At 35.3% G+C, this 22,192-nt stretch overlaps 1 protein-coding gene across 3 annotated transcripts in view; it reads left to right on the top strand.

The window, feature by feature from the left end:
• The window catches only part of ILRUN (inflammation and lipid regulator with UBA-like and NBR1-like domains), a 44,890-nt gene extending 25,899 nt beyond the window's left edge, over positions 1-18,991 (top strand). Inside the window, exons 3-5 of one of the 3 annotated variants that reach the window (XM_087719938.1) lie at positions 78-275; positions 1,569-1,672; positions 15,114-18,991. In XM_087719938.1, coding sequence (XP_087576064.1) covers positions 78-275; positions 1,569-1,672; positions 15,114-15,149 — 338 coding nt within the window. In that variant the 3' untranslated portion in view covers positions 15,150-18,991. Of the gene's footprint in view, positions 1-77; positions 276-1,568; positions 2,078-15,113 lie in introns of those variants that run through there. The other 2 variants (XM_014051754.2, XM_014051753.2) reach the window with 2 other exon arrangements.
• Positions 18,992-22,192: the final 3,201 nt, after the last annotated feature.

Raw genomic sequence — 22,192 nt, 5'->3', positions numbered from 1 at the left:
TCAGATGCTTATGCTTATATTTTTTTCATGATTGTACTGAATGACCAATGGTTTAATGCTACGTTTGCTAAACATAGGGACAGAAGCATGGCCACCAGGAGTTTGTCTCAAATATGTTGGGGGAGATCAGTTTGGCCATGTGAACATGGTGATGGTCCAGTCATTGGAACCCCAGGAGATTACAGATGTCAGCGTTCAGATGTGCAGTCCCAGTACTGCAGGAATGTATCAAGGACAGTGGCGGATGTGCACTGCTACAGGACTTTATTATGGAGGTAAGTACTATTTTTTCATTTATGATTTTTATTAGCAGAGTTTGAAGAAGTATTAGTGCTGCTAAGACTTCTGGCTCATGTCTAACTAATCTTAGCTACAGTCATTCTGAGTAAGCGATTGACATGTCAGAGTTAACATCCTTTTTTTAACATACGGTGTCCTACTAAAATGGTCTACTTTTACTATGAAAATACATAGTTGAGTAATTACTTCACTCAACATCCCACAATTGGGATGTTGAGTGAAGCAGTCATTAAGAAAACACCCACATGCTAACTTTATTCAATGACTGCCATCTCTCCCAGTTGTGGTCATTAAGTAAATGCATGGGATGTTAAGTGAATGGTGCAAAAGAATTGCATCCTGAAGAAGGGCAGGCAGCTCCCCTTCATGTGCAGAAAGTACAGGAACAGAGCTCAGATGGTTTTATAATATGTTTTAATTGTTCATTGTACACAGCCCAGTGTCACCTTGTATAAGATGGGTGGCCATATACATTTGATAAGTGGAACTTATTGAAACGAATGAAGAAAGCAGTTTCAAGGAGGCAACAATTTAAGAGTAATTGTTTATAGAATTACATTCTTCTACACTGTTTTGCTTTGGGGCAAAAGTGACACCAAAAATTACTTTTAATTGCCTAAAATGGGATTAGAACTCACAGTCTCCCTATTTTTAGCCTGATTTATATAAATAATATGACAGTGCAATTTTTGTTTATTGTTATTAAAAATTAACATTTTTACTAAATTGACTTTTCTTTGGAAGATTGTTAATGCACATAGTTCAGGCTGACCTTTGAAGGAAAAATATGGAAAACCCATGTAGGAGGAAATGAATATATTTTGAAAATTACTGAATAAGAACACTTCACATTGTGTTCTTTTGCAGGCGCGATTCATAAAACTGACTTCTCATTTTATTTGTATTGCTTATTGATATAAAATTAATATTTGCTTCCAGATTTTGCTGTTCTAAATGAAATATGACAACAGCATTATTAATTGGTTTTACAATACGTGTATTATATTATGAAGGTACTTGAGTAAATATTACAGTTACCAGCAGGTGTCAGTATATAACTTTCAAGTCTCAGAATGTTAAAAAAAAGTATCTTTTGTAATGACTTCAGTATGAGGGAAATTGAGTCTTGATTGTTTTTGATCAGTGAGATTGTACTTGCTCATTTTATTGCATATACATAGTTCTAAGCAGCATACTAACTTGAAAAACAATAAGGTAAAGTGATACATAAGCTATAACGTGTACTTATCTGAGATCTTTTTTCGTAGACATCATCTGGGTGATCCTTAGTGTGGAAGTTGGAGGACTTTTAGGAGTAACGCAGCAGCTATCATCTTTTGAAACAGAGTTCAACACGCAACCACATCGTAAGGTAGAAGGAAACTTTAACCCGTTCGCCTCTCCACAGAAGAACAGGCAACCAGATGAAAACAACTTAAAAGACCCTGGGGGTTCCGAGCTAGACACAATCAGCAAAAACACGTGGGGGCCTGCTCCTGACCAAATTGAACAAGATCAGACTGAACTGTCACAAAACTCTGTAAATCTCTCCCCCAGCAGTCACTCAAACAACTTATCAGTAGTGACATACAGTAAGGTAGGTGCCCTGGGGATACAAGAGATGGGAAGGCAATGAGTCAATGCCCTGTATTATGTCAGTCCTTCCTTCAGACAGTAGCTTCTCCTTGTTACATCCGGTTGTAATGGTGTACTGTTGTACTGAATCCTACTGTTTATATTGCAAGGTCTTCTGAATTAAAAACAGGTTTAAACATGATTGTGCTAAAATGCTTTAAACTTAAAAAAATGGATAATGCATGTTGGATTTGACAGTGCGAAAACAAGAAAACTAATTTTTTAAGACTACGCTTAAAATTAGAGATCTGCAAAATAATTAAAACAAAGTTATGCATTTAGATTTGGAAAAGTAAGTGATAAATAGTTGTTTAATGCTTTTATGACAAGAACAACATAATCTTTGATTTTTTTATTGAACTGTAATTTTTTATTTTAAATGTTTTAGTTCACCCTTTGGTAACTGTAACACACACACACACAAACACACAAACACATATATTGCCATACAGAAAGTTATAGAATTAATTGTTCAGCCCAGTGTAATATAGTCAAGTTGCATGTACTGAACCTGTCATAGTGTAACATGTTGTATACAACTTGTGTTTAAAATGAATCAAAACTTGGACAATTTACAGTTTTAGTGCTACATACAATATTTTTTTTATTTCATACATAGCTTGCAATGTTAAAGGAGAAGAAACTATGTCAGAAAAGATCTTGATGACACAGTGATAAAAAGAGGGGAGGATGTGTAGGGTGTGGGGAGGTTGGTTCAACTCCACCTACCTCACCAATTAACATCTGATCCCTAGAGGAATGAAGGCCTTGACACCTCCCCACCCCCTCCTCTCCCCATGTAACTCATCTCTGGCAGAAATGGGCTTAAGTCTAAGCCTATTCAGTATGCCTTTTATGTTATTCTTGGCAGGGGGATAAATGTCTGTTGGGTTAAATTTGAAAATAGGATGAGCAAAAATGATTGGCTTGCTTAAGAAAGAGGAAAAGAATTTAAAGATATATTGCGGTGGTCACATGATGCGGAACGTGTACCTTGGAATTATGACAAGAACAACATCTGTGCATTGAATCAATGAATGAACAAGAGGAGAGGCAAAAATTTCATTTTAGGCGTTAGTGTCAGACAAATTCGATGTGAGGGAAATATAAATTTCACTGAAAACTTCCTAAGAAACTTGAGAACAGGTGAATTTACTTTTAAAGAAAAAGTTGCTTCGTTCAGGGTTAAATAAAACGTCATGCTGTTATTTGTGATTTATTTTAATTTTCTTTTTTGTCAAATGACTTACGGATTTTCAAACACTGGTGTCTGGCTATCTACCATCTTAATTTTTTAAATTTTGCCTTTGGGTCTTATATGTTCCCAAATCTACCTCTAAGATGCAGCTTCGGGTGGTAGAATTAGTTTACTGGGATGTGTAAACAGAGTGGGTTGAGAACATTTGGAGATGATCCTAGATTATATTTAAGATGAAAATAATTCAGTTAAATATATTGATAAATAAGTGAATAGTGAGTTCAAGGATGTAAATTGTATATTTTAGAGTGCAGACACAACTATTGTAGTATATTCCAGATTCTTAAAGCTAAAAATACAGATAGTCCTCGTCTTATGACCACAGCTGAGTCCAAAATTTCTGTTGTTAATCAAAACATATATTAAATGAGCTTTGCCCTATTTTGTGGCCTTGCCAGAGTTGTTAAGTGAATCACTGCAGTTGTTAAGTTAGTAATAAGGTTGTTTACTGAACATGGTTTCCCAATTGACTTTGCTTATCAGAAGGTCTCAAAAGGTGATCACATGACTCTGGGGCACTGCAACCATCATAAATATGAACCAGTTTCCAAGCGTTTGAATTTATCACATGGCCGTGGGGATTCTGCAACAGTTGTAAGTGTGAAAAATGGTCATAAGTCACTTTTGACTTATGACAGTGCCATTGTAACTTTGAATGGTCATTAAATGAACTATTGTAAGTCAAGGACTACCTGTACTTCAAAATAAATATGATAAATGTGAGTTAAAATACTTCAAATGCTCATTGAGTTGTGTTACTGTATCCTGAGCATGTGTCAATATACTTGATACAGTGGGGCAAAAAAGTATTTAGTCAGCCACCAATTGTGCAAGTTCTCCCACTTAAAAAGATGGGAGAGGCCTGTAATTGACATCATACATAGACCTCAACTATGAGAGACAAAATGAGAAAACAAATCCAGACAATCACATTGTCTGATTTGGAAAGAATTGTTTTGTAAATTATGGTGGAAAATAAGTATTTGGTCACCTACAAACAAGCAAGATTTCTGGCTCTCACAGACCTGTAACAACTTCTTTATGAGGCTCCTCTGTTCTCCACTCATTACCTGTATTAATGGCACCTGTTTGAACTTGTTAGCAGTATAAAAGACACCTGTTCACAACCTCAAACAGTCATACTCCAAACTCCACTATGGTAAAGACCAAAGAGCTATCGAAGGACACCAGAAACAAAATTGTAGACCTGCACCAGGCTGGGAAGACTGAATCTGCAATAGGCAAGAAACTTGGTGTGAAGAAATCAACGGTGGGAGCAATAATTAGAAAATGGAAGACATACAGGACCACAGATAATCTCCCTCGATCTGGGGCTCCATGCAAGATTTTCAAAATGATCACAAGAACGGTGAGCAAAAATCCCAGAACCATACGGGGGACCTAGTGAATGACCTGCAGAGAGCTGGGACCAACATAACAAAGGCTACCATCAGTAACACACTACGTCGCCAGGGACTCAGATCCTGCAGTGCCAGACATGTCCCCCTGCTTAAGCCAGTACATGTCTGGGCCCGTCTGAAGTTTGCTAGGGAGCATTTGGATGATGCAGAAGAGGATAGGGAGAATGTCATATGGTCAGATGAAACCAAAGTAGAACTGTTTGGTAGAAACACAATTTGTCGTGTTTAGAGGAGAGAGAATGCTGAGTTGCATCCAAAGAACACCATACCTACTGTGAAGCACGGGGATGGCAACATCATGCTTTGGGGCTGTTTCTCTGTAAAGGGACCAGGACGACTGATCAGTGTATAGGAAAGAATGAATGGGGCCATGTATCGTGAGATTTTGAGTGTAAACCTCCTTCCATCAGCAAGGGCATTGAAGATAAAACATGGCTGGGTCTTTCAGCATGACAATGATCCCAAACACACCACCCAGGCAATGAAGGAGTGGCTTCGTAAGAAGCATTTCAAGGTCCTGGAGTGGTCTAGCCAGTGTCCAGATCTCAACCCCATAGAAAACCTTTGGAGAGAGTTGAAAGTCCGTGTTGCTCAGTGACAGCCCCAAAACATCACTGCTCTAGAGGAGATCTGCATGGAGGAATGGGCCAACATACCAGCAACAGTGTGTGCCAACCTTGTGAAGACTTACATAAAATGTTTGACCTCTGTCATTGCCAACAAAGGATATATAACAAAGTATTGAGATGAACTTTCGATATTGACCAAATACTTATTTTCCACCATAATTTGCAAAAAAATTCTTTCCAAATCAGACAATGTGATTGTCTGGATTTGTTTTCTCATGTTGTCTCTCATAGTTGAGGTCTACCTATGATGTCAATTACAGGCCTCTCTCATCTTTTTAAGTTGGAGAACTTGCACAATTGGTGACTGACTAAATAATTTTTTGCCCCACTGTATATGTCCTAGTTTTGGAGTAAAATCAACAGTAAGCTACTGTGCAAGGATAGTCTTTTGATTAGAGATCCTAATTTGCATGAAACAGCAGTATCATGCATGTGATTATATACAAGATTTGCCCCAATTTTTCCAGAATTTCCTGATATTATCCTTCCTGTTTGCAGAAGATACTGACACAACTAAAGCTGGTATCCCAGTTTGTATATTCTCTATATTAACTGTAAAGCATTATTGTGAAGGCCTTCATTGACTAAGTTATGATGCACAGCAGAAATATCCACATCATATAGAAGACTACAGTTTGTAAGAGAAATAAAGGTCCAGCATGAATTTTAAAAGAACACGAATTAATAAAGAATGGCTGTAAATTAAGCGAAAGGAGACGAAAGTAATACATATGAATGAATGTAGTCTGCTTATGGGCAGAGGAATTTATGAAGGGAAGATGAAAAAATAACTTTGAATTATGAATAAAATGTATATCAGAAAATATGAATTGTGTCATCTACGTTGTAAGTATGAAAGTCAGAATTAGTTTGGTTTCAGTTAACAGCAATAATGGAAAACAGAGATAAATTTTGGGAAGAATTGTATAACGTTCTGAATTAAAATAATCTAGTATTCATTTGTTACATGTCATAACTGAATGAGTGGTAACAAGATGAGACAGCACAGAAAGTGTTTGTGCCTTTCATACCTAAAGATGAATGAGAAGGATGCTTGGTGATTATGACCAATAATGACAATATATTGTACATTTAAAAGCATTTAATTTTAATTAAAAGGTTGAATGATTGATAACAAGAAAGAGAAAACATTTTTAGTGTTGGATAGACCATTTCATAATAGTGTGGCTTTTGGAAAAAAATGACAAGAAAAAAACGTAAAAATGAAGAAAAAAAAAACAATCAAAAGTAGAAATAGGATTACTGCCATATTAAAAGCTAGATTAACCTACCTGAAATATGTATGTAATGAAAGGGAAAATGTCAACAGATTGGAAGAGTTAAAAGAATTGTGATTCATATTACCATAGAACTATGTGGAGTTTATGTTAATGAAAAATATGACAAAGATTCCTTGGTTAAACAGACTTTAATGGTGAACAAAATCCAACAGAAAATAAATATTACAAAAAAAATGAAGTTGAGATAAAGATATAATATTTAAGACACAAATGATTGAGAGGCAGAATAATGCAGAATAATTTTGATGCAAGTAAGAGAGCTTTTGAGTAGGGCTTTCTACTCAAATCCTTTAGTAGACTAAATGGAATAAAAAATGAAAGTGATAATAATTTGATATGAAACAGGTGAGAGAATGCTGAAGAAAGTATTTAGAGATCTATCAAAAAAAGTTGAAATGAATGCAATAAAACTTTAGTGCTCTAGAAAAAAATGATGAAAATGAAATCATAAATAGATAAGGTTCAAAATGATAACGTTGTAGGTATAGATGATGTAACTGGAGAAATGTTCAGTAATGGGATAGATAGATTGTGAAATGACTGTAATTTATTTAATGTGCGTGAAGATAGCATTGGAGCTTAATTGTTGGAAAATGTTGATATTGTTACCCCCTGTTAATGGAAAGTTTGCCAAAACTGTAGGGAAATTATTTTTGCCTCAAAACTGTTTGGCAGAATTCTGATTGTAATGTTCTATACATGTAGGGAGTATAGCATAGCCTTATATCAGCCAGGGACTGTACAGGCCAGATTCTTGCTATTTATATCATGTCACTGAGAAATATACAAATATGAGAAAGGCAGTTTATTTTTCATTATTTTAATGAAAATACTTCTATAATGAATGAGTTGAATTATGAAACGCATAGCATGGGTATATGTAGTTGAAAATTTGTTGCTGAAAGCATTTAGTGTGGTGTATGATTGAAATCAAGCAATAAATAAATGAAATGCTTAACAATAATTGTTCTAATCAATTGTCTCAGAATACTGGAAGAAAAAGTCAATCAATATACAAACTAAACACTGGAGCAAATTCTACATGATGGGATCTTCTATAGATGATTGATTTAGATTATATATATTTAGATATATATATTTCATTGAGAGAAAGTATTATAAAAAGTAAATCCTACAATAAATTTGCATTTTGACCAAGATATGGCAAATAGAAGCGCTGATTTCTTTTAATCATACAAATTGCTGGAGGATAGACTATTATGAGCATCCCTATTAGCTTAGTGGATATTATGCTAAATATAATTTTAATAATCAAAAAAGCAATATATTTTTTTTTATAAATGTTAATACCAATTTTTGCATTTTTAATAATATGCATTATATTCTTGGTAAAGAATAGGTAACTTTCTTTGCAAACCTAACTGAAAACAAAGTGTAGGTGATAGAGGCAAAAATTGTTTGCATGTATAATGTATAAAGTGTCCCTTGAATCAATCTCAATTCCTGGGGACTCTTCGGACATAAGTAACTTGGCATTTCCTTCTGGAATGTTTTTCAACTTTCTGGTCTTGCTTGGGATATTCTTGTGGTCTACCAAAATACTAACCGAGAACCACCCTGGTTACATTTTCCATAGTTGGACAAGGTCAGTTAGGTGCTGCTACCTGGTGTGAGCAAATTTATACTTTTGTTCTTGCTCGCATGTGAGCCTTCAAATCAGCCTTGATTCCCAGGGACTGCCAGGACCCTGCAGTTTTCTTTGCAAGGTTTTTAGAAGCGGTTTGCGGTTGCCTTCTTCCTAAGGCTGAAAGAGAGTGAATTGCCCAAAGTTATCCAGCTGGCTTTGTGCCTAAGAACTCATGGTCTCCTAGTTTCTAGCTAGGTGCCTTAACCACAAAATCAAACTGTTTCTCATTTGTATATGATGGACGGACAACTCAGTTCTAATTCACTGAATCATATGGGGCATTTGTCTACTCTGTTCAAGTGTTTGAGGAAAAAATGAGCCTTTTAATATTAACATGAGATTGTAGAAATAATATTTAAAAATTAAACAGATGCTTTATTTGCATTTTTTTTCCTCAGCAATAATATCAGCTTTTTAAAGACTGCTCATAAATTGTGTAATTAAGCCAATTATGTCAGTTACAGTGTATTCAGTTAGTTAAATTCTTGGATAACATCATTACTAAAAGATGTATTTATTCAAAGAACATTAAATTCATATTGCATTGATTTTGAGCATCAAATTAAATGTTTTCCTATATGGAAGATCTTAACAAACATACATACATATACATATGCACACACACACGCACACACACTATTATATAGTAAAATAATAACATCTTTGTGGTACAGGACTGGTAAACCATTTTTGTGAAACAGATGGGCTAAAGGATGAGCCTACTTGTGCAGGAGTAGAGGCACTAGCAATTCTTTTTTTTAAAAAACCATATACCGTACACAAAACACTAGGTCTTTCCATGTTTGTAGGATCTGGTTTGCCTCATCATTTTCTTTTCTTTAAAGGAACCTTACGGATAGTCCTTGCTTAAAAACTGATCACTTGGTGGCCATTCAAAGATGCCACTCCCCAGAAGCTATGGTACTTACAATTCCTATTTCAAACCTCAGTCACTCGCTCTTACGACAAGCTACAGAGATGTTTCAGTACCCCCACCTTTCTCTCTCCAATCCATCCTGCCAGGTCCCCACAGGCATTGGGCCTGTTCCTTTACCCCATCACCCATTGCACACTTACCTTTTGATGATGTCCAGACCTCATGTTGGGGAAGGAGAGGGTGGCTGAGCTGTGTGGCTATGTCTCAGAAGTGGTTGTCATTTTCAGCATGCCCACAATTCCTTGTGGTTGTATTGAAATGACATCCGCTTCTGGGAGGCTGCCACATGGCCCAGAGATAACTAATCCTTTTGCTGCCATAATGCAGTCTGCATAGTGTGGCAGAAAGCTCCAGAGCTCTGGAATCTTCAAAAAATAAATGTGCAACAGGTGACAGGGTAGGGAGGAGATCCAAGCCTTGCATGTCCCTGGTGAGGCGGAGGAAGGCTTGGGAGAACCATTGTGGGGAATGCTTGTAGGGACCTGCAGTGTGGACGGGAAAAGACCTGTGAAGACCTGGTAGGGGGAAAGCAGGCCCAAGGACTGGGAGGATCTCTGGTGGGAAGAAGAGCACAGGTCTCCCAGAGCCTCTCCCATCCCAAGGCACCTTGTGCTCCACTTAATGACCCACACATTTGTTTTACAGAAGCATCAGTGTGAGCAGAGGTTGTGGGGGCCATTAGGTGAGAGACTCTTACTTAACAGCCATCACCTCTTGAAACTGTAATGGGTAGGCTCCTACTTTCATAAGTCGAGGACTTATATATTTACCGTAGCTAATGCTAAATTTCTAAATGCACACTTTCATTCCAAAAATGAAAACAAATGATTAGAATTCAGGTTCTTTCTAAATAGGTCATCTCTTATTTTATGGAAAATGTTCATTCTGTTTATACATATATGTTTAAAGTATCAGGCCAAGCAAATGAAGCCAATTACAATAAACATAATTGTGTGGGGCTGGGAATAGGGATGGTTGACTATAGAATTATATTAGGATATACAGAGTAGCCCATTGCTTTTAATACTTGTGTCACTTAGAGAGAGTGAGTAATATATCAACACTCCTGGTGGGTAATCCATTTCTATCCAGTCTCATATTGTTTCTGAGGAAGTAAAAGTTGAGAAATATGAGGAAGATGCAAATACAAAGGGCATAAACCAATTTTTTTCCAGTGTAGCATTGGATCTGCACTTCATGTATTTAAATTTATACATAAAGCAGTTTGCAATTGGTCATTTTACATACTAATTGTTTTGAACTGATTACTATCACTTAACATAACTGCTTTCCAAATATATTTTTATTTTATCATATTTGTGTTATGCCTTTCTTCTACAACTTTAAGACTTTTCCAATTTTACTTTTATAACAACCCAACAACCCTGTGAGGTACTTACACTGAGAGAGTGATTGGCCCCGTGCCAGTAAGGAATTGAGAAAGGGCATTTGCTAGTCACAAAATACCCCAAAGTCTTAAGACGTTTTCTAATTATTTTTTAAAGCAATTGGTAAGCGTGTGTTCGTTTTGATAATGGAATTTAAAAATATGCCTGTTCACAATTGGGAGAGAATTCTTGTGTATATTTCTATGGATCATATCATAGTTATGATTTTTTAAAATCAACTATCTGGCTGATATGGCAGACAATCTAGGTACATAATTTAGTTCATTAGCTTGAGCAACAGCAGACTGGGGGAGTTTACTCATTTTGGAATAGAACAGATTTCCATTAATTTATGTACTGTATATTTGGAAAACCCACATAGATTTTATTCCTGTACAAGTAGCATATATATACATAATTCAAACAATTATAATATATTAAATGTATGCATGTATTCTTTAACATTGCCCCAAAATTATGCTATGCACAAAGAATATTCTTGTGTTTTTCCCAGGGAGACACTTAAGCCAAAATAGCTTAGTATTACGTAATTAGTTGTTCTGCTTGTCCTACCACCAATTTTTCAGCAATAATTTTGGCTTGTTAAGTTTGTGATTTAAGAAGAGTTTAAGAAGAGCTTGTTTAGCAAAGTGAGTGTAATATTTAAAAAAATGAAATCAATCCATATAAACAATAAATATGTTTCATGCCATTTCAGTATGGTTTGCATGAAAACTGAATGTTAATAGAAAATGTTAAAACCGAGGAAGTTCCTCTGGAGGCAACTATTAGATTATTTATATTTAGATAAAGATAAATACTTTTATGATAGTAATACATGCAGAAAAGATATATAAAATAGTATTTCGTTTTCCTCTTCTTTCTGTGTTCTAAAGAAGTTCAAACTAGAAGTATAGTATCTTTTTTTTAAAGAAAAGAAACATATATAGAAGAGTTCAAGCAAAATGAGCCAATGAATTATAGGGAAGAGATTTGGGTTATTGCATTATATTTGTATAGTGAACATTGAACAAAATACAGTACAAAATGCTCTGTTCATTTATGTTCAGTTTACATAAGTGATTCAAAAGAAAGCCCAAGGTAGTTTAGAGAAGCAATGACCAGGAACAGCCCAGGAAATGATGACAAAAAGAAGGTGATTGAATGGTATTATCTGAGGTTACCATCACTGTAAGTTAGGATATTTTTGTTTTGTTTTGCAGCCAGGCGTCAAAAGCTAATGTCTTTTTTTTTAAAAAAAAATTCTTCTATTATTTATTCAAACTGTACAACAAACAAAAGCGAAATAGAGTCAATATAGGTCTTCCAACGTTTTCTAAGTCTTGGTGTAGTAATTACATTTAAAAGGAAGCTAGGTGGGATAAGAGAATCCAAAATGTTATCTCCCAATTAATAGTATCACCGGTGATTGATGTGAGGTAAGAACTAGTTTCTGTTGAAGATTCTGAACAAGAAATGTTAACCTATTTCCTTGAATGAACTTGGAGAACAATATAGGCCACCCTTTGTGTTTTGTAAATCTTATGTGAAAAGGAGATTACTTCAGAATCCTTTTATTCTTGTGCTCATCTTTAGTGTTTAAGGTAATTTTTGCAGTTAAAAGGAAAAACTAATTTTCTTTTATTTGGATAATAATAATATCAAAACTAACGACTGTTTTATTAAATAAAATGTAATGTACACATTTGGCATGTGAAGTTGTTCGACTAAAGGCATTGCTGAATTGATTTGGACAGCAGTCCTGATTTCTCAGCCAACATAAAATAGTTGTACAGGATTATACCAAAAAAAATCATATTTAAAATGAGTCAGTAAGAAAATTACTGGAATAAATATAAATCAGATTTTAATTATGAAAATGCTTTTGCATTATGATTTGTATGCCACACAAATCAGGGAATAATGTTTTTTAAAACAGTATTTATGTCATTTGTTATCAGTGTAGTTGGATTCTGTTTAAGAAAGCCTTTCATTTATTTTTCCCCTTCCTACTGTTTTTTCTGCAAATACAGGGTTTTTTCCCCCAGACCAACTGAAAATTGATTTTCTTCTTTCCTCTTTTCCTTCCCCTCCTCTATTTCCCCATTATTTTTTTTCCTTTGTATTTCTCTTTTTTGTATTTTGATAAACTAATAAAAAATGGAAGAATCTCCACCAAAATAAAGTTGATCTTATCCATCAGTTGTGACAGAAACTGATGCCCAAACCTGACATCAGGGGCTGAGATAGAGAGTAACTGCTCCAGGTCACCCAGCCAGCTTTCATGCCTAAGACGGGTTCTAGAATTCACAGTCTCCTGGTTTCTAGCCTGGTGCCTTAACTACTAGACCATTTATTTAGCACTCCAAATATATTCTACCCTTGCTCAAGGAATTCAGTATGAATTGAATTAACATTTTGCTTCATTTTATCCTTATCTTACAACCTGTGAAACGAATCGGGATGAAAGAGAGTACCAGTCCCTGTAGTTGCAAGTAGCATTGAACAGGAATTTTCCCAATCCGTTTCCAATACTTTAATCATAACAGTGTTCTGGATCACTTCCACCCTCCATATTCAGGTGCTCTGCAAATCAGGTGGGCTGTAGATGCATCATGCTGAAGGCCTGCTGACTCATTGTAAATAGATACAACTGAATCTTTATTTCCTATAAAGAATGAATTCACTTATTATTATGTTTTGGCAACCATTGTCTTATTTATCCTACTATTTATGCTATTTTACAATTTATTAAAATATAAAGATAGTCAAAACATTTTTATAATGAGCACATTTAGACTTTTGAGAGGAAGCTGAAGGCACTCTAACAAATTTTCTGCTGAAGGGACGGCTTGCTTATTCACAGGTTACTTACCATGAAAGATATGGCCATTCCCAAAATAAGTTGTCATGTGACAAATTGGTGAAGTTGTTTTTGTCTAGTGTCTATCCATCCATCCACCATCCATCCAATTTCTAGGCTGCCCAACTCAAAAAATAGCTCTTGATAACTTTGCAAATTAAAAGCAGGGAGAAAAGTTTCAATTGCCCTGAGAAAACATTTTTAAAAGCTGCCATATAACCCCCAACCTAAAGGAGCCTGCCAGCCTCCAACCCAAGGCCCAAAGGGAGAGCTATGGTTTAAAAGCTTACTTGAAGGCAGGTAGAACAGGCATTGAGTAAATTTTCTTTTGCCTTTAACAAAAAGCAGATGGTTTTTTCTCACCTTATTGTTTGTGAACAGGTATCCTACTTTGTTCAGCAACTTGTAAGATACACAGGTGCTGCCATTAAAACAGATGTATGGCTCTTAACAATATGGATAGCAGCCTGCCACTATTTTTCTTATAATTGTTTTTATATGTATGTTATAGTTTATTGTATTGTATTTTTCTAACATGTTATATTACATGTTGTTTGAACATTTAAGTAATTAAAACATATTTCTTTAAAGAATTAAATCATAGTTAAAGAAAAGTCCTGTAGCCCTCCCCCCCCCCTTTTTTTTTAAAAAGAAACTTTCGGTATTATTAGCATATTGCCAGGAAAGAGATACATTCTCAGCATTTGATCATCTGAAAGCTTTGAAGATTTGAAATATTCAGTATTATATGTCCCCTAAATTTGATCCTAAGACCTGAAAGACCAGGTTATGGACAGATTGTCATAGACAAAATATATCAGTGTGGTTTCTAAGAGCCAACACTGATCTGTTGGCACCTTATTAAAAATTGATTGTGGAACCAATAATTAAAAATAATGTTTTTAATTTAGTTTCCTGCAAGAGTGAGCTAAACATTAAATATATATAATTCTATTAGAGGAAAGTTAGTAAACAATTTTGACATCATGATATATCAGATTATTAATGGCTGATGTTAAAAAGATCCTGGACAGAAAATTGTGGCATACTGAGACAAATCTGTGCAGTTTTACTCATTTGTAGCTACTGGTCAGCCTAACAACATTCTGCAGGATTTATCTTCCAGCAAATATTTTTGTTTTGACTTATATCAAAGGAAACTGTTTTATTGCAAATAAAACTAATCTGTGTTTTATGCAGCTTTTGAAATAAAGACAGTTTTTATAAAAATATTGGTTTTTATACCAATATTTTAGTGCCATAAAGCATAAATAACATAGGTGAACAGCTTTAAAAGTGTAAATGATTAAAAACTTAAGACTGTTTTGAGATTATGAATACAAAGTATTGATTTTCAGAAGCATGTAAATAGTAAACATTCTAAATCTGAAGTGTGATTCAACAGATGATTTGGCTATATATGTGGACCACTATACCAGATTATTATGATTAGAAAAGAAATGATAGCAATAAATATTTTGTCAATTTTAGAATTTATTATCGAAATGTGAATAAAATAACTAAACAAGGGACATATTTTCTGGGAATTTTGGTGCTAACATGTTTAGTTGCAGAAATCTGGATTAAACAGCTACATAGAAATGTGAAGAGTAAATTAGCATAGTTGCAGAAGACTTTTAAAGTTTAAGATTTGATTTTTCAAACATAATGAAATAGATTTTGCTTAATATATTCCCCAAACTGAAATTAATTTTTTTCTTGTTCTTTTCCAGGGTTTTCATGGTCCTTATCCCTTTGGACAGTCTTAAAAACAAAAACGGGTATCGTCAAGAAGATAATTTGACAAAGAACGGACATTGGAGAGATGGGAAGTTCTTGTGGCTCATAGAAGATACATCACGAACTCCCTTCTTACTCTCCATATCCTGGGATAAGAAGAAAACAAACAATAACTTAAGACTAGTTGTTTCCAGAAAAAAAAACCTAAAGTATGCATGTGTGAATGCTGAATTTCAGGAGTGCTGTTCAGTGCTATGAGAGAGAAAAATACACCAATGTTTTGTTTAGAAGTTATTGTCACAGTTAATTAGGTAGCCTAAAAGAAATTTTTTAAAAAGATTAAAATGGAGAAGCCATCTCTTTTTAAAAGAAGTTATTTTGCCTACAGAGCAGTTGTAGACTGAGCAAATGTTATTTTTTCCCACAACTTTTAAAAGGGACAGCGTGCATTTTTATAGAGATATGCTTGCTATGAAATAGATGTTTTGCTTAGCATTTTCTTGGTTGGTGCAGCTGCTATTTGTATGTCAGGTGATATTAATTTCTAGCTGGATTCATAACCAGGTCCATGAATTTTAATGTTTTTTTTAGTTGCTTTTTAATTTGCTGTTGGCACTATGCAATAGTCATCTACTTGTTCTTTTCCATTTAATAAAGTTGTTCAAGTCCAGTTTCACCATTCACAGATAGATGAAAAAGTAGAAAGGAGTATGATGACAGTGGAGATTTGAGTACGTACCTGCTCATGCTAGATTTTAAAAGTTTTTCCTGAATAGTTTAGAAAATTGCCATATTCTCATTTTCTTAAATATGCTGGGGCTGTTGTTGAAACATCTGTATGTCTATGTCCATTTTGTGCCAAGAAGAATTTTGATTTCTAGAATATTAGAGCACATCTTATTACTGTTTCCTGGCATTTTTAGGTGTAGGAGTATCACATCTTCTTTTCTGTAGAGAGATAATTGATTTTTTTCCCTCTGTTGAAAGTGACTGAGTACCTTAGGATATGTAGGAGAAGGAATCAGCAGCTGCCATTCAAGTAATTTATTTTATCAAATCTCTACTTTAAACCTTGGTTTTCTAGTTTGTATATGAAAAGCTAGTGTTGCTTGAAGTCTGCCTATGTGCAATCCATGGAGAATGATAGCCATATATAACTGAGGCCAAGCTGTCCAGTTAACAGAGCACGGTCTCTTGAAATTCTTGGGGTTTGCATCAGTGCAAGACTTTGAAAAGTGGGCGGGGAATCTGTGTAATTCAGAAACTTGAACTAGCAGCCATCTGCCAAAGAGAGAAAAATATGCAATACCCCCTTTCTTTGATTTCACTCAAAAGACCAAACTGCCTATTTTGTGTTTGAGGGAATAATGTCGAAACATATTCTGATGAGGATGTAATAGAGACTATTGCTGGACTCTAAGTATTATCTTCTAAATTAACTTCTCATAGGCTGATGTAAAGAGCCGTTTAAATGTATGATACTCTTGACCATAAAGTTCCTGCCAGATCATATAGATAGCTCCTGCAGAGTCTGACTGACTGAGATCTGAAGAAGCAGGTATTGAGAGATGCAATTTTCCTAGGACCGGTTAGCCATCAAAGATTGTTTGCTCATTTGAGGGATATTTTTTTCTTGACACCTAATTTTATTTATCAGCCATAAACACTGGGAGATATTAATGCAAAAATAAAAAGCACCTTACCTTGAAAAGGTAAAGGATGGAGTATTGGTACTGAAAGGTATTTTTCATTACTCCTCAGCCATTTTTCTAACATGGATTTCTAAATATTTATCTTAAATCACTTCAAGCAATATATTTTCCAAATTCAAAAAAAGATGTATAAACTGATTATGTACAGCATTACTCCTGTTTTGTTTTAATTTCTCCCTTGATGTAGGCAAGCACCTTTCTAGATAGGCCAGCAAAAGATTGAGTGACCAGATAGAATATATGTGTGTATGCAAATGAGTGAGTATGTTCTTTGGCAGCAATGAGGGAAATCTTAAAATAAGTAGTCGTTAACCTAATTTAAAAAAAAAGCTTTTTGTTTAAAAGAGTTACCCACATATTTCACCCACATAAACATCCAGCTTTTATTGTAAAAATTGTGTATCATTTTTAACAGTGTGCAGAAGGAAAATTGATAATTGCCAGCCAACAGCTTACTGTTGGTGACCTTTTCACTTTGGTAATTTCAAATATTTTCTCTTTTCTCAAGTGCTAGTGACTTATACAAATTGAACAAATCTCTGCTATAGAAAATGCAAAAGCCAGCAGCAGTAATGAGTTACAGTATACCCTACTTTTGAGTTTCTAAGATTGTTTTCCTCTTTAGGGATGAATTTCCTTCAGCTATGAAATTAAATCTGTGAATATTTTGTATAAGGGGACAGCCCTTTTAGGAATGGCAATGAGAAGATGTTTAAATTGTTTACTATTCTTCCTTTGGTTTCCCCGTCTGATTTATCAGATAGTAAGATCTTAGGGCTCAGAGTATAATTCCTGAGTTATAAAGCCCCTTATGATGATTTTGGGCGTATGACAAAATCATGTTGATTAGGTTGGAAGCAGCACTTTCATGTTTGAACTGTTAAGAACATATATCTATCTTGGCATCAAGGCTTGTTTTCAGAACTATGTAATACTTATATCCCAGAACCAACAGGGAAAGTTTATGCAGTGTGGCATTTTTCCATTCCCGGTGAATGAATGGGCTGTAGCTTTTAACAATTGCATGGCAGCAGGAACTAAAAAAGTGCAAAAAATGATAATTCAGTAACATAAGAAAGCTGTTCTTGTAGACATGCTGCATGATATGCAATAACGGCAGAGATCTCTTATCAGGAAAATGTGATAGGATTGAAGATTTTCATGTCAACCTCACTCCAGACACCGCTCCTGTACAGTTTTCAGTTTATCTCTGCACACTGTCAAATTTGAAGTTGCCATGAGTGTTTAGAGTGCAATCAGTATACATTTGAAAGTTGTAAGGGCTCTCAGAATGTTAACGAAAACAAACCCATCTTCTTCAAATGTTACAGTGTATATATACATATCCTTATTTCCTATAGCATCTGTAGAAGAACGTTAATGAAATAGTTGTTAATGCCCTTCTACTGAAGTGATAATAGTATTTGGTCATGAAGGAAGCTTGAGCCTGCTTGATCCATGTCTGTGTTCACTTGTACTTCATTTCTCTTGTGTGATTAGAAGAAATTATGATAATTCCTGCAAAGAATAAATGCCAGTAATTATAATGTAGTAAGTTGTTTTCAAATTTAAATTTTTTTAAAATGCAAGCTTAACCATAGCCCAAACTATTGAATTTGAATATGTTGGTAACCAACTTCTGTACCTGGAAATATGACTCCAGCCTGGAATGGAAAGCACCCAGACTCTTCACTGGAAAATTGGACAAAGCCCTCTGATAGAAAATAAGCTCTGGCCACTGGGTGGGGTGTCAAGCTTGTACCAACAGACTGGCCTGGGTTATTGCCATTATATGGAGAAAATAATAAGTGCAAAGTAAGGTGGACCCAAAGATTTGGAAGTGTGTACTACTTATCCTTCCCTGTTGCAAATGAATCCTGTCTTGAAACTTTCTAGGGAAAATATAGTTGAAGTTCACTGGGATAGGAAATGCACGCTGTCCCATGTCCAGGTTTCCTTTTTTCCCCCCTCTTGTGTGAATGATTGATTCTGCAGCCTGTCTTTATTCTCTCTGGGGGGAGTGCATGTGTAGAGCAGGATGGTGTGTTGCTTCATTGAGTCTGGGAAGAATCCTGTAATAGCACATTGTGGGAAAAACAAAGACGCTTTTTCCTTAATGTATAAATGAATATTTGTATGATTAAATTAACACAAAACAATTCTATAGTTGTTGAGTTTTTATTGGTGGTGAGGTTGCTGCTGTAGCATCTGTTTGTTATTACTTTTCATTCTCATTTTCATTTCTTGAGTTACAGACAAACCAGAACTGATCTGAAAATTCATCGTTCTTACGGAAAATTGTAATGCAGTTTTGCATCACATATGCTTCAGGATATTCCCTTTGCACCCACCAGCCTTTGAAAAATCATATTATAAATAATAAAACGATAACTAGCATACTACAAAGCGAGAACCATTATTTAGCATAGTCTTATTTTTATGGATGACTTTGGCCCCAGAGATGTTAGAAAATAAAAATAGTATGTGATTACACCCCTGTGTTTTATTGGAAATATGCTCAACTGCCTGGGCAAAAGTAAGGGAAATGTGGGAAGGTAGGGTGGCATCGTAGAAAGTTTCTGGGGATAGCTAATTGGCAAGGAGCAACTTCTTGGAATTGTGAATGGCCATACCTTTCATAACAGCCTGACTTACCTGTGTAGCCAGTAATGGTGTTCAATAGCTCTTTTGTACTATAAAATGTCACCTGATATTTGAACTGCAGTATAACTTCCATCTGAGTAAACTTTTTAAGCATTTGTGCAAATTTTCTGCAGCGTCAGCCATCAACTGACTGGATTTCATAGGTCATTTGGGATAGAGCTTGTGAATGAGCTATTTGCAATATTAGAACAGATTTATGCATATTTTTAAAAAAGAGAACATGATAAATTCAGTTGACTGCACCCCACTTCTCTTTCTGAATGTATGTATGTATCTTTTTTGAATGTACGTATATATACTTATGCTTGCTATCCATATTTTCAGAAGAAATATGTGGGTTATTTTTTTCCTCCTTATGTGGCTGGGAAGTACGAAATTTGACTGGCTAAACAGCCTTAAAGCTGTGCCTCTTCTGATGAATAAAGATAATTGTTTTACTTCAAAGAGGATCATGGACAGTATTCCATTTAGTGCCATGGAATGCTTTTATTTAAAAAATGTTGCATGTGATTTTACCATACATTCTAAGTACCTAAACGTTGTAAAAGGCCCCGTTAAGCAAGTTATGAAGCTATAGAAGCAGAGCACTGATTCATTTTTTTAGTTCAGAAACTAATCTTACATTAGTCTGGGGATATTTGGATAAAAATAGATTAGCCTGTATGTTTAAGAGAATGCCCCTGAGAAAGTTCTGGAATCCTATTTTCATGAGGCTGTATGGGGAATTAAACATGATCCCCCCCCCCCAAATCCTCACTGGAAAAAAGAGATTTGAACTGTCACGATTGTCATTTCATTAAATTTACTATAGCTGCTCACTCCAGCAGTCTCGGATTGATTAGGTGAGCAGCATTATCTTAACTTTAAAAGTTGAGAGCTATATATGTTTGAGATTTTCATTCCAATCTTGTTCAGTTAGATTGAAGCAGTTGGCTTCTGTATTTATAATAAAAATAATGGCTATTACAGTGTTTAAGCCAGTGAAGTGGGACAACATACTAGTAAAATTGCTGAGTTAGGTTATTCTTGCCAATACTGTATAAACTACATTGGATTGTATATATACTGAATATTTCTCATTTTTCTAATATTTCTGATACCTTTACCATACAATAAATGAACAATTTCTGGATTTTTTTTCTGGCTCCTGATAGAGATTCAATCAAGTACATCGACCTACAATCATTGGCCAGATTTTAATACTATAAGCTCTATGAGCTCAGTAATTGTATTAAGTCTTGGTCAACTTATTTATCATATTGAACTTCATTTGCCACAACCAAAGATGATAATTTATTCTGGAAGAGATACAAAACAAGATGCCTTATTTTTCGGAGTATATGATGCATGGGAGTGTAAGACACACCAAGGTTTTGAAGAGGCAAATTTTAAAAAAAGGTAGGTAGATAGAGGGACAGGAAGAGAAAGAGAGAGAAATACAGTAGGTAGGTATGGAGAGAGTGAGTAGATAGGTAGGTAGGAAGATAAAGGGATAGAGAGAGAGAAAAATAGAGTGAGGGTAGGTAGGTAGGTAGAGGGATAGAGAGAGAAATAGAGAAATAATATAGATGGGAGAGAGTAGGTAGGTAGGTAAAGGGATAGAGAAATAGAGTAGGTAGGTAGAGGATAGAGAAATAGAGTAGGTAGGTAGAGGGATAGAGAGAAATAGAAAGAGATATACAGTAGGTAGGGAGAGAGAGTGTGTAGGTAGGTAGGTAGAGGAAGAGAGAGAGATACAGTGGATAGGTAGGTGTTTCTGCTGGCACAGCACTTGATCCATGTAATTCTCATCAATCAGTTAAAGAGCTTTCCAAAAGGAAAAAAAATGTTTTGCACTCTGCAAACCTTCCCAAAATGGCCCGTTTTTCACGAAAATGGGCCTGTTTTTTTTTTAAAAGGCACGAATAGCCTTGGGGAGGCTTGCGGACTGCTCCTGCCCCCCCCCCAAAATGAGCAAAACTGGCCCATTTTTCGCAAAAATGGCCCCGTTTTTTGTCAAAAAATTTGCATGCTGGGGGGTGGGGGGCCAAAAAGGGCCCGTTGTTTGCTTATTTCTGCCCTCCCCAGCCCCCAGGACCTCTCTGAAAGCCTCCATAAGGGTATGTGCAGCCATTTTGGTGAAGGGGCGGGGCTTCAGGAGGCAAAAAAATGATGTATTTGGTGTATAGGACGCACCCAGATTTTCAGTCTCTTGAGGAAAAAGGGTGCATCTTATACTCTGAAAAATATGGTAAATTGCCACTTCTCTTTTCTCCATGGTACAATTTCTTGTCCTACATTTCTGTCTTCTGCTCTTAATATTATGATTATTATGCCTCTCTCCTCATTGGTTCAACTATTCTTTGTTAGTTATTGAATAGTATCCTCAGGACTAATTAATAATGGCAATTAGCAAGAGCAGCATACCTAAGGACTAACAAACTGCAGGACAGAAATCTTTGTACTGTTGAGTATAAAGTTATTAAACAATACATGTTTACTGCTGCTTGCACAAATTGAGTTAATAGCAACTATGCCATATAAGCCTATATAACAATATTTGAAAGCCCGTTTGCTACATTCCACATGTTACACTTTTAAAAGTAAACATTGTATGTTCTCTTACAAAATCATCCTTTAAACTTTTAGAGAAAAGAACCCAGTATCATTAAAACATTCCTGTTTCCTACTATATACTAGAATATATTGCTTAACTT

This window comes from Thamnophis sirtalis, unplaced genomic scaffold, assembly GCF_051295495.1.
Source record: "Thamnophis sirtalis isolate CommonGarterSnake01/CBP01778 unplaced genomic scaffold, rThaSir2_p1.2 scaffold_7, whole genome shotgun sequence".
NCBI classification, from domain to species: Eukaryota; Metazoa; Chordata; class Lepidosauria; order Squamata; family Natricidae; genus Thamnophis; species Thamnophis sirtalis.
This window is presented reverse-complemented; position numbering and strand designations above follow the sequence as displayed.